The sequence below is a fragment of the Pomacea canaliculata genome, linkage group LG6 (assembly GCF_003073045.1).
Source record: "Pomacea canaliculata isolate SZHN2017 linkage group LG6, ASM307304v1, whole genome shotgun sequence".
Lineage (NCBI taxonomy): Eukaryota > Metazoa > Mollusca > Gastropoda > Architaenioglossa > Ampullariidae > Pomacea > Pomacea canaliculata.
In genome coordinates, this window is record NC_037595.1 from 4,656,466 (window position 1) to 4,671,602 (window position 15,137).

Genomic DNA, 15,137 nt, shown 5'->3' on the forward strand with positions numbered 1-15,137 from the left:
TGTGAACTGTTTGCTTTGAGAACCTTAGAGTTATCCCTTATTGCTGGCAACAAACATACCCTCACATGTAGGGCAGCAGCCATCTCTGCGTGGATTCAAACACAAAGGTTGAGGGCATGTGCGATGCTTGCACTGCACACGCCCTTGGCGGCAAAGACATTCTTCACAAGGGTTCCTGGGATTGGTGAATGTCTCCCCATCATCATATGTCAAACCCTCATGTTCACAAAGCTTGGCACAAGATGGGCAGCACTGTCCTACCATAGGCATTGTGCGTGCACAAGTCAATCGTGGACACACAACTGACTGGCAATTAACAGAGCCTTGCTGCAAACATATGTTTTCTGTTATTTGCTTTAATTTTCACTATTCTCAACAAATTTTAAGTTTCATGGCTTCACTAATAAAATGCCCACCCCAAGATACTTGATAAATACTATCAAAGATAAGTTCTTAATGCCCTTTAATTTACACCTTTAATTTATAGCACAGCACAATATAGTGCAACTCAGCACAACAAAACAAAGTACAACACAGAACAGCTGACTACAATGTGATGTGTGATACACAGCATAACAAAGTACAGCAATGAAACATATATAACTATACCTGACATGAGCACTCTCTGCAGGGATCATCAGGGTGCAAGAAACGCTGCATATTGCGGAAAATGCGCTGCTCATACAGACAGAACGCACACTGTGGGCAACATTCTCCAGGTAAAGTAGCTGGATGGGTGCAGGGAGTGGCTGGACAGGGGTTGGCTTTGCAGACTACTTCTCCTCCCTGTGCAAAGCAATGCCTGAAGGTCTTAATAACCTTTAATACATTCCTAAGTGTGGACATAGTTATTATTAAACAAATTGCATTATCTAGACCTCTGCACTTGGCTTGGCTAGAAAAAGGCTGGAAGAGACAACGTCCTTTGTCTTTAGCAAATAAAATGTCCATAAAATCTTTGTTACAAAGCAGTATTGTGTATTTCTTTTTATTTGACTGGCCTGTCAACAGCCTGTAATAAAGATAGGATAAAAAGGTTCTGGGCTTGAAATTAAATGACTATTCTCACCTTGCATTCACACATGGAGCAAGCATCACCTGGACGATGAAAAATTTCTCCTTCCCTGTACTCTCTGCCATCCAGCAAGCATGGAGGACACACCGGGCAGCACTGGCCAGGTTGTGTCCTTGGGTTAAGACAGCTGATAGGTGGACATTCTCGTCTTTCACACAGAACGCTACCTTCCTAGACACAGAAATGAACACTCATACATACATGCTAACAAAAAATCTGGCAAATTTTGTATTGTATTATTGTATCAGGAAAAACAGTAGTAATAGCTAGATGAGATCTTCCTTTGGTAATGAAGAAAAGATGTACCTGACATCTACATATGTCACAACCATCACCATCAGGTGGAGAGAAACGTTGGCCATTGCGCACAAGATGACGCTGATATTCACAGTCTTGACAACGTGGACAGCAGTGTTCACGAACACGTCCTGGATGTGTACATGGCAAGGCGGGGCATTTCATTTCCAGCTGACTACAAGTAACAGCTCCTTCCTGTGAAAAAGTGTCAGAATAAAAAAAATTACTGAAATTAAAAATAATTAAAAACTAAAAGTACCATTTTTTTTTTCTGGTAAAATTCCTTTCTTCAAGTACTTACCAGATAACATGACTAAATGAAGTTATCCCAACTAGCTATCTCAATTCCAGGAGGCAGGCCAGGCTGGCTGACCTATGCTGTGGCAATATGTTGTGACACAGACGCACCACTGTGTCCAGAGCAACAGAATGGCACCTCTCAAGAAGAACCTAATGAACGTGGAATATGGACACTAGCCTAGCTATTACCTTAATAATTTCTTCTAGGGCTACATTAGGTGAGAATGAAAGGCTTATGTTGCAGTTGGTTCAGGAAAACATGTTAGAAGCAGGTGACTTACCACACCACAGCAAAACTGAGGTAGCCAACTGATAGCAACTTGGAATATGCTGCTTTAAGATATTGAGGTCACCGAGGTCTGATATTTAAAAAAAATTATATTCCATAACTTTAGTTGGTTGCCGCTAAAATTGTTGAGTCCAGAAGCTAATGTTTTTGAATCTTTGAGTACATGTGAGATGAAAATATGAATTTCTGAAAATCATCTGATGATGAAAGTGTTTAGTTTAGGAAGCTGAAAACTTTCAAACGAAACTCCAGAACTCCAATCTTACAAATCTATAAGATGATTGAAATATATTAGTTAATACTCTCACATACGGACATTAACACACCTTACAGACACATCGCTGACATGGGTCCCTTTGTGAACTGAATGTCTGACCATCTTCATAGTACTTGCCATAGTGAGTACATCCATTACAGATTGGACAGCACCTGCCTGGCATTTTTTGTGGGTTTTGGCATTGTACTGGTGGACAGCTGTCTGTCTTCTCAATGCACATTATTTGCCCTGCATGCATAGAAATGTGAACATATGCATGCATCCACAATCACATGCACATGTGAAAATATGGATCATGCATGTGCATATGCTCAGACACAATGCAGTAAGTTTTAGAGTTGATATCAACATCCTATGCCTTACAGTGGTACATAAAAATTAATATCACCATAATCTAACACTGTGCTACAACGCAGGCTGAAGAAGACTTAAAAGGCTACAGAGCACAGCATCACACATTGTTACTATGAAACACACTAAATCATTAAAACATATCATAAAAACCTTCTTAAAAATTTAGAAAATGATATGCTTTATTGTCTGAAAAAATGTATTCATGACTTTTTATAGCATACCATATCATACCATATGCAAAGTAGCACAATTATTTTTGTGTAACATTTCTAAATCTATTAAGCATATACACCATAAATATAATACCATAATCTACCCTCATCTGAATTCACTGTTTAATTTCAAAATATAATCCAAGAAATATACCTTCTTTGCAGACACAAGTTGAGCACTCTGTTTGTGAGATAATGTCATTGTACCTGTAACTTCTTCCCTGATGTTCACAACCTTTCAACCAAGAAAAGAGAACTGCAGTCATGTTCAGAAAGCACAGTTAATGAAGAATCAGACAAGTATCACAATATAAAGGAGATCTAACTTACAAAATAAATTGCATCTCATTTTACATATACAAAATATACTGCATGATAAAAACTAAGCAAATGCAAATAATTACACATTGGCCAACCATGAACCAAAGCTGGGTTTAAACAAGATTAGGCTGATGCATAAAAACTTGTAGAAGATAAGATTGTGTGCACAAACCAATGCATTGTGGACAACACTGTCCACTGGGAAGGTGAGAAAACACACATGGCAGAGGGGAGCATGCTGGCATTTCTCGACACACGATGTTTCCTCGGTTACACTGACACTCTTGACACCGTGGTCCAGGGACAATTATCTTTTCTTCATCAGGAATTATTTGTCCATCAAAGGAACAGTCTGCACATGTAAATTCAAGTTAAACAAAAAATCTTTAACAGAAATACTTAAAGGAAACTTAGATCAACTCTTCCACAGTAAAATATGTAAATAATTTTCCCTATATTCATAAAATATCAAGGTTTTTGTAAAACTACCAGAAGGAAATACCACATCAAAATATAAACAGTCTTTTTTCTATAGGAATGTTTTTGAAAGAAATGTCTATCATTTTCATCACTGTCACTAATAATATATGTCACTTATTTATTTTTTTTCTTCTAAGAAATTTAAAGCCGTGGGCTATAAAATCACAAAATGCACCTCACCTGTACACGCTGAACAACAGCCACCAAGGGGAATCACTCCATGGCTGCAAGAAACATCACAACTCCTCTGAGGCTGACACACTGTCATACTAGAGCGACACTCGCATGTTTCACATGGATTACTTAATGATGGCCATGATTCTCCTTCGTTGTGCTCATGTCCTTCATAAAAGCATTCTGTTTTTAAAAAAGGGATATTATGATCAACATAAAGCAGTGTTTTATCATCTTTGCTAAAAATCTAAATTAAATTAAACTTAAATAGCTTTTGATCTTCTATAGGGCAGTTCCGGTGGAGCAACAGTTAGCACTGTCTATAATACAGTGAGGATTGTTTGTCCTGTGTTCAAATCATGTCTCAGGCACACGTACTGTTCTTTCTCTGAATGTGGCATTTTTTAACAGGACCTGGCTGCTTTGCCGGGATATAGCCTTAGTTGCTGGCTTGGCATAAAATACCAATTTCCCCAAACATCATCTTCTGTCCCATGTTATCATTATTTAAAATAGATTATTTTTACACATTTTCAATGACACCAAAAAAAAATTCCACCCCTCCCTATAATTCTTACTTGGACACACAGTCGGACAGCACTGGCCAGGCAGTGGTATGGGCTTGGAGCAGCGCAGGCCATGTGGTGGACAGTGGACTGATCGACAGCGCACCCTTGAATTATCACAGGTGCAGTTGAGGCAGGGATTGTATGATGGCATAAAGTCAATATTATGCATGTAAGTCTCTCCTTCATACTCACAGTCTGCAATAAACAGAACAGAAAACAAAACAATAAGCAAATCTTTATAAAAGTATACAATCTCTGATAATATTTGTCCTCTCTCTATATATATAATTTATATATGTGTGTGTGCATGCATGTCTGTTTTTAAGTATGTAGTAGTATGGAACATGGCACGCATGCACGCACATATGCACAGAGGGAAAGCTAACAGGTGCAGACTTGGTGGTCGTGGTGGTGGTGGGGGGGGTAGTTTCTGGTCGAGGGACAACCCTTTGACCAAAGTAGAGTGGGAGGGGGTTGATTAGCGACAGGATATGGAGGTGTGGGGATGTTTTGGAGAGAAGTCGGGTGTGAAGATCAGGTGAAGGGGGCAGGAGGACAGAATGTGAGGGGGCAGTTAGAGGTGGGACAAACTTCTCATCGAGAGCGCAAGTGTGTGACATGTATGTTTCACCTTAGTCGGAACCATCGACCGGCGTTAAGAGTAAAAGCATCTGAACTAATGACGGTGATGACGTTTGTTCTTGTGATGAGATTGGGAAAGCAACCCCCATCTACCCTGTTACATAGATGCGTGTGTGTGCGCACACACATGAAGTGATCAAAGCTGATATATTGCCTGCATGCTAATTCATAATAAATGTCAATGTGATGATGAGGACTGCATTTTATGTGCACACATTTTAAGTGCAAACACACAAATATATATACATGCTCTCTCATGATTTTGTGTATACAATTGTAATTTGGATATACCAATGGTTGCTTTTTGTTCATTTATCCATTTCTAGATATATCTGTAGAGGGTATGAAATTAATAACAAAAACATTTTAAAAACTTTCTTTCCATGTTGAGAGATATTTCTTAAAGTTCTCTGATTTGTCCACATTTTCGTAAATACACTGTCATAAAGGATCTTATGTATATCATGTATACCTAAATACTAACACAAACTTATCTACCTTGGTTGCACAGCGGACAGCACTGGCCAGGTGGAGTGACAGGGTTGACACAAGTGACATTAGAACAAATCTGTGCCATGCACTGAACACTTCCATCTCGACAAGCACACAAGGTGCATGCATCAGCTTGGAATTCCTCTCCATTCCGATACACATTGCCTTGGAAAAAACATGCTGAAAAGAGCATGTATAAAAGATAAACAAATGATGGAACTTGTTTAAACACATTGTCCCATGTCTCCCGATTTTATAAACAAGAGAAGCAAAATCAAAAATCCACTTACTCTAGTCTTCTATCCCTATCCATACATAACAACATTTACATTTCTCACCAAATATGAGTCAAATCAACAGAACAAAAAAGGAGACAGTCATAATTTGTTTCATCAACAAACTAAGACAGGTGCTATTAAGTCAAATACAAAGCTCAGGAAAGCCATCATCCATGTTTGAGAAATTAAAAAAAAAATCTTTATACACGTGTTGTACCAGAACAAACCCACCTTCACACTTGGCACAACAGTGGCCCTCCTGAGTGTAGGGATGATCACATTTCACTGCTAGACACTGGATCTTTTCACACTGGACTTCTCCTCGCTGTTGACAAGCATTTGATATTGCACAACAGGCAAGTGTATGCAAATATACCAATTCATACAACAGCAATCACAAGCAACTAACCTTCATTTTTCTGCCTTTGATCATCTAATTCCATACATTACCACCAATTAGTGATAACAGGTTTTGGACCCATGCTGATGTAAATTAAAAGGCTTATATAAAGAATGACTGAATAAGGGAAAGAAAAGCAAAGTGAAATATATTTAGCAAAAAGAAGAAAAAAAAAGAAAATTAAACAATCTAGAAAGCTCCCTCAGTTGGGAATCCCAAATCTATAAACTCTTTAAGATAGTGCTCTTATGAAAATCAAACAAAACAAATGATAAATCCAAAACTTTAAAGATTTTGCACCTGACAAATACAGCGCTGACAAGGGGATGGTGACCATACATCACCATCAGCATATTGTTCACAGTCCAGACACACTGGACAGCAATCCCCTTCCAGAACGATTGAACTACGGCAGGCTCCAAGGTCTATGCAGCTCACTGCCTGACATGCCACGTCGCCTTGTTGACAAACGCACTGGAAGCATGGATCTTGTGAGGTGATAGCATGACCCGATGGAACAATGTGGCCGCCATAGTCACACCCTGGGTGCAGTCAGTTTGAACTTAGCAATTATGACTGAAAAGTAACAGGTCCTAATTAAAGAAGTCACAATCATTTCTTTAAGCCTTTGCTTCAAGTTGTGTGTCTACTGACACAATTCGAGTTGTGTATGCATAGACATGCACTTGCATGTGCATGGCTTAATTTTAAAATATTAATGAGATCATTGTATAATGCACTTAAAATTTGATTGCTGATATCTGTTTAAGTTTTATTTTCTCAAAAATGTGATATTTTCACTAAGACATGACGACATCATAAAATGTCGAGACTACGTAGACACTTGGAAAATACATACCCTGACAAGAAGAACAACACTGGTCAGCTAGCTTTACTGGGTATTGACAGGCTGGCTGATCACACTGCACTGTCTCACAAATCACTCTTCCATCCTTGGGTATGGTGAAGTTATGCAAACCAAACAAAAATAAATATGAAAATATTTGTATTATATTAATGTGTAGTAATAAGAAAATTGCTTTACAGCCATATATTTGTTGTTTCAATAAACCTGATTAAAAAGTCTTAAGAACAGCAAGAAATACATACCTGGCAGCTACAGGTGGTACAGAGATCATCAGTCCATCGTTGACCTTCTTGCCGTATTTCCCCATTCTTATCAACACATCCTGCAAAAATTTCCAAAGTACATGAAAAATTATATTGAAAGAAAGCATGCATGGCTTAAATGTTAAAGAGATTCTCAATCAAGAACAAGCTTTTTTTTTTGAGCTTTCAGCCTGATGCTCAAGATCTTAGGCATACTGTAGCAATCTATATAGAAACCCTTAGAGATTTCTCATTCTGGATGAGACTGAATGTAGACTTTGTATCTTTTGCTATTTCTTTTTACATACTTCCCCCAACATCCATTCACCCCATGTAGTCTCCCCAGCAGGTATTATGTCCCTATAACACCCAAAATGCAGCCCTATGTTCCTCAAGGAGTAACAATTAGTACTAAACCAATATCCAAAATCTGCACTTATACATTCCTTACAGATACTATAAAACTTGTATATAATTTCCTGAAGAAAAATGCAAGTAAAATGCTGTAGAAAAAGAATGTGTAGGATGGGCTACCATACATGTACCTGCACAATTCATGTACCAATACACATACCTGTACAGTTCAACAAATGCCCTGTCACACCATCATACCACTCTCGTCTGCACTGCCCACAGCTGCTGGTGCGACAAACGGCCGTTGGGTGACCTGTAATGACCACATTAACTGGTTTAGCTACAACATGGTAATGTTTTCTTAAAGTATTTTGGTTTATTTTTTTCTGGATGATTATGTAACAACTTGTCTAAAGTGGAAAACAAGAAACAATCTAATTAGAAAGACAGCCTGAATTGAAGGACTAACTTGATAGATGTGCATGCTGAAACTTTAAAATAAATAGAAATGACAGTCAAAAGGAAGAATTTGATGGAGATTGACAACATGCACATTGCATATCTATCCTCTGTTTAAGGCTTGACTGACCTGGACATGTCACATCAGTGCAAAGATTAGTGGGACATAGCACAGGTGGCTTGGCCAGGTCACATGGTGTAAAGGCGTGAGTCATAATGCAAAGTCTGAAAATGACAGTTTGTCAGACAGCATAACTCACTGCTTATGACAGAAGTGTGAATTAATATTGTGGTTTGCAAAGTACTGTAAAATGAACACAGCTAAAAAAAAAAAAAACCACCAGAAAACAAAAAACACCGAGCATATAAAATTGTACTGCACAAAAAATAACAAAACATTTTGCAAAAAAAAAAAAAAAAAATATCCAGCATTTAATCCATGTCTTCTTTGTGGACTGTGGTATTAAATGCATTTTACAAAATTAAATGTTGTATGATTGAGTACTTGTAAGAAAGCATAATGCATGAATAAAAGTGTAGAAGCATGGTAATTTGTTTACTTTTATGAAAGTGTTGTTGGTTGGTTGATTGGTTAATTTAGTAGGAAAGTAAGAGGTAGTGTCACAGTATGAGGGAGAGGGAGAGTACCTGGAGATAACCCCTGATGCCCAACCCTGCAAACAGGTTTTGCACATAGAAAGTGTCTCAAAGCAAGATCTGAACCCTGAGCCTTTCACTGCAGTTGTGTTTTAACCACTACATTACTGGGAGCCCCTGGAAGTATCTACTAATGATCAAAAGTCTTAAAACACAACAGACCTTGTGTCTGGAGCCACTGGAAGCCAGGTCTTGTCTGACGTCACACTGACAGCACGAGGTATGACAGTTAGGTCTACCATGTGCTGATTTAGGTGGTTAACATAAATCTCATTGAGAGCATCGTTTTGACCCTGACGATAAAGCCAGCTGTTACGCATTTGATACTCTGGCAATGGACTCATATCTGAGCATATTCGATGCACAAGTCTGATTTCATCTTCATTCAAAGTCTTGAGCTTTTCTTCTACCATCCTCTTAACAAGAATATAGACTGGCCCCAAATGGTAATAGTTACAAATGCGCCGATTCAGGCCATTAGCATCAAAGCCAAAGACATCATAACCATCTCTGTCAAATCCAAACTTGTTGTACCCATAAATGTTGTAACCATAAGGATCAAAGATCTGCAAGTCTGTTTTAACTACTTCTGGTTTGTATGATCCATTTTTGTGAAAATCAAAAGGTGTATATCCTTGCCGGTCAAAACCATATCTGTCATAACCAGATCGGTCATATCCAAAAGCATTGTAGCCATCCAGATTATATGAGTCAACATAGAATCCATGCTGATCAAAACCTATCTGGTCATACCCTGAACGACCAAAGCCATCTTTGTTATAACCATATTTGTTGAAAATACCTCTTGTGTCAGGGTTTCCTTCTGCATTTACACCTTTAATTGTGTATCCATCTCTGTCAAAGCCGTTCTGATTGTATCCATGTCTATCAAATCCGTCAATGTCATATCCAAAATTTGTCACTGATGTTCTATTGCAAGGAGCACCATCTAGGAGAGGAAGATATTCTACACACAGCTGAAGACGGGAATCCATGACACTGTCTGGCGTTTCCTCAAAAGGTGCTAGCGGTACAAACCTCCGATGTAAGGGATAACGCAAGAGACCATCATCATATTTGCGTTGCCAGTCATCCCAGAGTTTGTCCACAAAAGCTGCCACAGAGTAAAAAATGGGATCATATGGGGTAGTCTGTTTCCATGTGACCACCCACAAACACTTGAAATAGTTCAAGAAACATTTCCATATGAATGCGGAACCGTTCATAATCCTGTTCATTCAGAGCCAACTGTACATTCACAGCATCAGGGAGACTTATGCTCTCATTAAAATGTCGTCGCAAACATGGTGCCAGAAAGTATGGGTAGTAATTTTTGAATGGATGATAGCGCACACATCCATCCCTTCCACCGTTGCCACCAAACATGTTGGCTGCCCACACAGGGGCCCGACCCATATCACCAACATCGAAGTGTCCAATCATAATATGGTATAGATACCCGGCAGTCTATGCTTGCAAGGCACGTTCAACCTCTAGCAAAAAACGACGATGCCAGGGCAAGAATGATGGTGATCCCACTGCCTGTGGCTTGTGGGAGGCATACAGTGATGCGAATTGGAACCACTGGGATGGGTATCCAGTCTCCGTGGTTAGTTTTCGTACAGCTGCTTGGTACTGGTCCATTTCTTGCCTCGTAAATTCCCGTACTTCCTTTCGCTTAGCACTGTAGTCACAAACACATGCAGTCTCACCACCATCCATACAGATGCAGGTCTGGCACCCAGACCGGAACTCCTCTCCCACACTGTAAATCTTGCCTCCATGGTGACATCCACAATGCTCACCACAGACCACTTGTGAGCACTGTTTACCAGCAGTAAACTTCACCACTTCAACGGTTGTTTGGCTGGATTCCAACTGCTCACACTGAAATCTTGTCAATGCCCTGCACTTGTACTTGAAACCTTGCAGAGTTCCATACACATCATACCCTAGTCGATTATAACCATGACAATTGAATCCTTCCCTTCAAAGAAAAACAGTGAACTCATTGATTCATTGTTATTAATTTTCATAAAGAAAATTTTTGCAATTATTTTATTCCATTAACATTCCCATTATGTTATTAGAATACCAAATGCTTACTAATATAGCAATAAATACAATACAAACCTGTTGAACCCTTCAATATCATATCCTGAAGAATCATAATCAATGATGCCATCATATTCTCCAATATGACTGTATCCTGTCAAGTTGAAGCCATCTTGGTTGTAGCCCTGACGATTGTAACCATAGCGGTTCACTCCCTGTTTATTAAAGCCCTCCCTATCAAACCCTGAACATGAAGACCATGAGGGCTGTTACAAAAATCACGGAAAGCAAATTTTCATTAAAACTGAAGTCACTAATGCTGTAACTAACTAAAACTGTGGGCCCAGATTTTTTTTTTTTTGTTTTGTTTTGAAGTAATTGTCATCAACAGCAATCACACAATATTTTTCAGCGTTGAGCTTACCAAATGACCCGATCATAAGATAACATCATCTGAAGATAACAGGCTATATTTGGTTTCTAACCATCAAAAGTTGGTTTCCTGACAGTGAGCTAGCAAATGCATGGCATGTGGAACTCTCCACTGGTCAGGTGAACAACAGCTCTCAGGCAGCTATAAAGGTGACAGTCCAGACAATACAACAGTTTTTTTATAACCATGCACTCTGCAGTCTACTCTCAAGCCTGTTGTGTGCATTGTGTCCCAACTCTCTTCAGTTGTGAGACCTTATGAGTTGCTTTGTAAAATGCAGTAACTTTTGTTACACTTTTCCGACTTAGAAACCTTGTGATAGGACATCATCGGGATTTTACTTGCCCTTTTGTTCTGGTTCTCAGCCTGGTGGGAAATGACAATCCATTCTGAATCTCAGATTCTGAACAAGTACCTTTCAGCTCCCAGGTCTGTGTGAAGTGAAGTTCAGACAGGAGGCTTCACCATTAGCACAGATGTCATGAATATGTTTCATAGACCTTTCCCAAGACACTGCTTTTTTGGCACACAGGTGAGTTGTTTTCCTTTCCTCTTCCTAATACTGTATATTCTTCTGTGGTCACGTTATCTGATAAGCCCAAAGAAGAAATAAAATGTTTAATTCTCTTTCTTTGAGACTTATCAACTGCCATGACACTGTTGCCCACCCAACATTCCCAGCCTTTGGTAAAGTTGAGAGTTGACTGAAAAAAAACCAACTGATGAACTGGCTGTGGTGTTGCCTTTAGCACTGTAACAGACTGTTGTTAAACTGATCAGTGGATCCCCTTGCGCACTATTCCCATGCTGGCTCACTGTCAGGGAGCCAACTCTTAATGGTTCAAGAGCAAATGTAGCCTTTTATCTCCTTTGGTCCTGCCATCTGGTGAGTCTCAAAGAAACAGAATTTAAAGAAAGAGAATAAAAACTTCATTTTACCAAGTCTTTGAGACTTGATTTTCATTAAGGTCAAAGATTGTCAAATTTTTTATCAGATTTTTGTTTCGCTTTTGTTGCCTGGCAAGAAACTATTTAGTAATACCAGTTAAAAATAGTTTTCAAATAAAGATACAAACATGTTGGTGGATGAGACTTGTTCATGTGTTGGTCTTGAGACCATGGTTATTCTCCTATATCACAAAAGACACTGTCAATCTTACAAATAATGTCTTCCTCTTACCTTGCCAGTCATATCCCATTTGATCAAACCTCTGACGGCCAGTGGCTGTGCCCACGTCAACAGTCTGTTTGACACCCAACCGATTTACACCTTCCACATTAAAGCCATACCTAAAATGAAAGAAAATCAACATCTTTATGAATCAGATGTCAGATGGACAATCCAGCAAACTACATTATCAACCTTGTTACAGTCACTCTTTTCTACCATCTCTCAAGCTTTCTGATACATTTCTAGCTTGTGCACCTGTTATAATGAGAACTTCTTTGCCAACAATGAAATTCTTTATACATCTTATTGAGCATTGACACAGCCTTTTCACTGTCTCACTGTGTTGATACATTTTAGCCATAAGAATTTCCTCGGTCATCTTGGGAGCTTGTTTGTATATATAACTTTATCAGTCTCACGTAACTTACATCCAAGTTATTAACAGGACTTTATTTGTCTGATGATGACAATAAGTATATTTATAACAACATTTTTGATCCCATATTAATTGCATTTTATCAATGCTACATTTGATGAAATTAGCTGAAAGTGTGAAAAACTTTTTATGACAACACTCTCAAAAACAGAACTTTCCAAATAAGGAAGATAAGAGCTAGCATTGCAGCGGAAATAAACTCACTTATTGAAACCATCTTTATCAAAGCCTATGTGATGTGTCACAGCTAAAGGTTCCCTGAAGCAGCATGCACCAGCCACACATCTGGCTTCACAGGCAGCAGCAGAAGGGAAATTATTAGCATTGCCTTGACAACCGGTGTAGACAAATTTCTCACAGGATGCAGTTTTGTAGTTGTAATACCATTTCATTTCCTGCTGCTCACAAGATCCTTGAGGACCATGTGAGTAAAACAGTATGAATCATAAATCTAATGGACCATAATGGTAATGATATTATATAGTTATAACAATGAGACAGCAATAAGAATTTTAAGTAAATAGGATTAAGAAATGTATAACTGATTCACATGGCATGCTTGTCATTGAAGAAAACATTTTCATCACCATCCATAATGTGGGCTTTCCAATTTATACAACCTTCCTTAACAGTAAGTTCTTCTGTAAGATCAGCTTGCAAGCCTATAAAAAGATCGACAGCATCCTCACACTTTAAAGGTCAGCATATGTGGAGTACAGAACTATGAAAGGTTAAGGTGATGGTGGTGTCTGATCTGTTACCTGTACTTAAGGGAAGATTGCAAACATCCTCTACAAGATATTGACACCGGTGACCATCATAGCCAGGAGGGCAGACACACAAAATCTGCTGAGGTTCATTGGGCCACTCAGACTCTATACATTCCCCTCCATGTTGACAAGGATTTGGACTGCAGAAATCTGTTTATTTATAAAGCAGGATAACACTGCAGATTAAAATTTATGATATATTTTACTATATATATATAAAGCAAATCATATCATGTATACAGTACCAATCAAAGTGAGTTTTTAAATATCAGTTGCTGTGCTATCTTTTATAGTTTTATACATGGTATGCTACAAATTTTCTTTTCTCATTTTTGAAGTCTCAAGGACAAAAGAAAACCAAATATGAACAATAAAAATATAGAAGAGTAGTAGACACACTTCTGGTTATGGCACAGTCCACCTCCTTCCCTTCATGAATCCATCTTGTCTGACATTCTCCACAGAAGGAGATGTAGCATTTTGCTTCTGGGAAGGCAGGACAAGTAGCTTTCTCACAAGGGTTTTCTTGACACGAGGCAATCCCTTTATCACACTGACAAGCTGTCACAAAAATGTCTGTCCTGAAACAGAACCGTTGGGCTGGGACGCTGATGAAACTTGAAGGGAGCTCAACGTTTACCATGCCTGCAGAAAAATTAACAATGCCCAAATCTATATTTCAATACGTTAATAATTATGCAAAATCAAACATTAATTAGTTTTCACACTATTGTAGTACCAAAGCACAGACAAGGTCCAAAATATGTCTACATCAACACAAGCATAATCACAGGGGTTTTTTTGGTTTTTGTTTTGGTAACATTTGTTACTCTCTCAATGATTTATTGGAAAAGTGACAAAATTTTTATAGTATATTTATTCAAATTATTGTCTTTAAACGCTTAAAGCAGAACTAGGTGACCCAAGATTGCCAGTTAATGTCGTTCAAGGACATTTCTGAAGGTGCAGATAGGAGAAAGTGTAAGTAAAAGTGATAAAAATATTTGGTTTGTACAGATACATCTCATACAGATGTCACGGAGGGGGAAAAAAGTTAAAAATCAGAGATATTTATAGGTTAGTAAACAAAACAAATTTAGATGTTGATAAACTTATTCACGCCTCAGATCTTAAGAGGCTTCTCTCAACTGGAGTAACCTTTCTCTCCCCTGCAATCACCTTTCTCTCACCTGCAATCACCTTTCTCTCAGTCACCCACGTCTGCTTTAGCCAGATATCAGGAACAGCACTCAGTCCAGGGCAAGTGCGTGACAGGCTCATCAGGAATGGTTTAGTCTGCTGCCGCAAGATTTGAAATATTTGGAAAGACTGCAATGGAGCAAAGGGGCCATGGAAATGAAAGTTGCAGAAGTCAGCATCATAGCCATCCTCTGTGAAGCCATACTGATCATACCCTTGTGGGTTGAGACCTTCAAACATATTGCAAAAAGTGGACCTTTTCAATGTTTGCTCAAAACAGTCTGAATGTGAAGGTGCTAGCAAACTACAATGTGAAGCAATAGTCTAATTGT

At 38.7% G+C, this 15,137-nt stretch overlaps 1 protein-coding gene across 1 annotated transcript in view; it reads right to left on the reverse strand.

Annotated features, from left to right (window-relative positions):
* The window catches only part of LOC112565611 (kielin/chordin-like protein), a 41,660-nt gene that overhangs the window by 14,464 nt on the left and 12,059 nt on the right, over positions 1–15,137 (reverse strand). Inside the window, 26 exon segments of the mRNA XM_025241159.1 lie at positions 60–327; positions 610–786; positions 1,070–1,246; positions 1,382–1,567; positions 2,288–2,466; positions 2,959–3,039; positions 3,298–3,477; positions 3,786–3,962; positions 4,358–4,543; positions 5,489–5,662; positions 5,992–6,085; positions 6,461–6,702; positions 7,020–7,113; positions 7,271–7,350; positions 7,845–7,937; positions 8,214–8,308; positions 8,903–9,889; positions 9,891–10,168; positions 10,170–10,213; positions 10,216–10,727; positions 10,874–11,039; positions 12,409–12,518; positions 13,040–13,247; positions 13,597–13,755; positions 14,005–14,250; positions 14,796–15,035. Coding sequence (XP_025096944.1) covers positions 60–327; positions 610–786; positions 1,070–1,246; positions 1,382–1,567; positions 2,288–2,466; positions 2,959–3,039; positions 3,298–3,477; positions 3,786–3,962; positions 4,358–4,543; positions 5,489–5,662; positions 5,992–6,085; positions 6,461–6,702; positions 7,020–7,113; positions 7,271–7,350; positions 7,845–7,937; positions 8,214–8,308; positions 8,903–9,889; positions 9,891–10,168; positions 10,170–10,213; positions 10,216–10,727; positions 10,874–11,039; positions 12,409–12,518; positions 13,040–13,247; positions 13,597–13,755; positions 14,005–14,250; positions 14,796–15,035 — 5,433 coding nt within the window.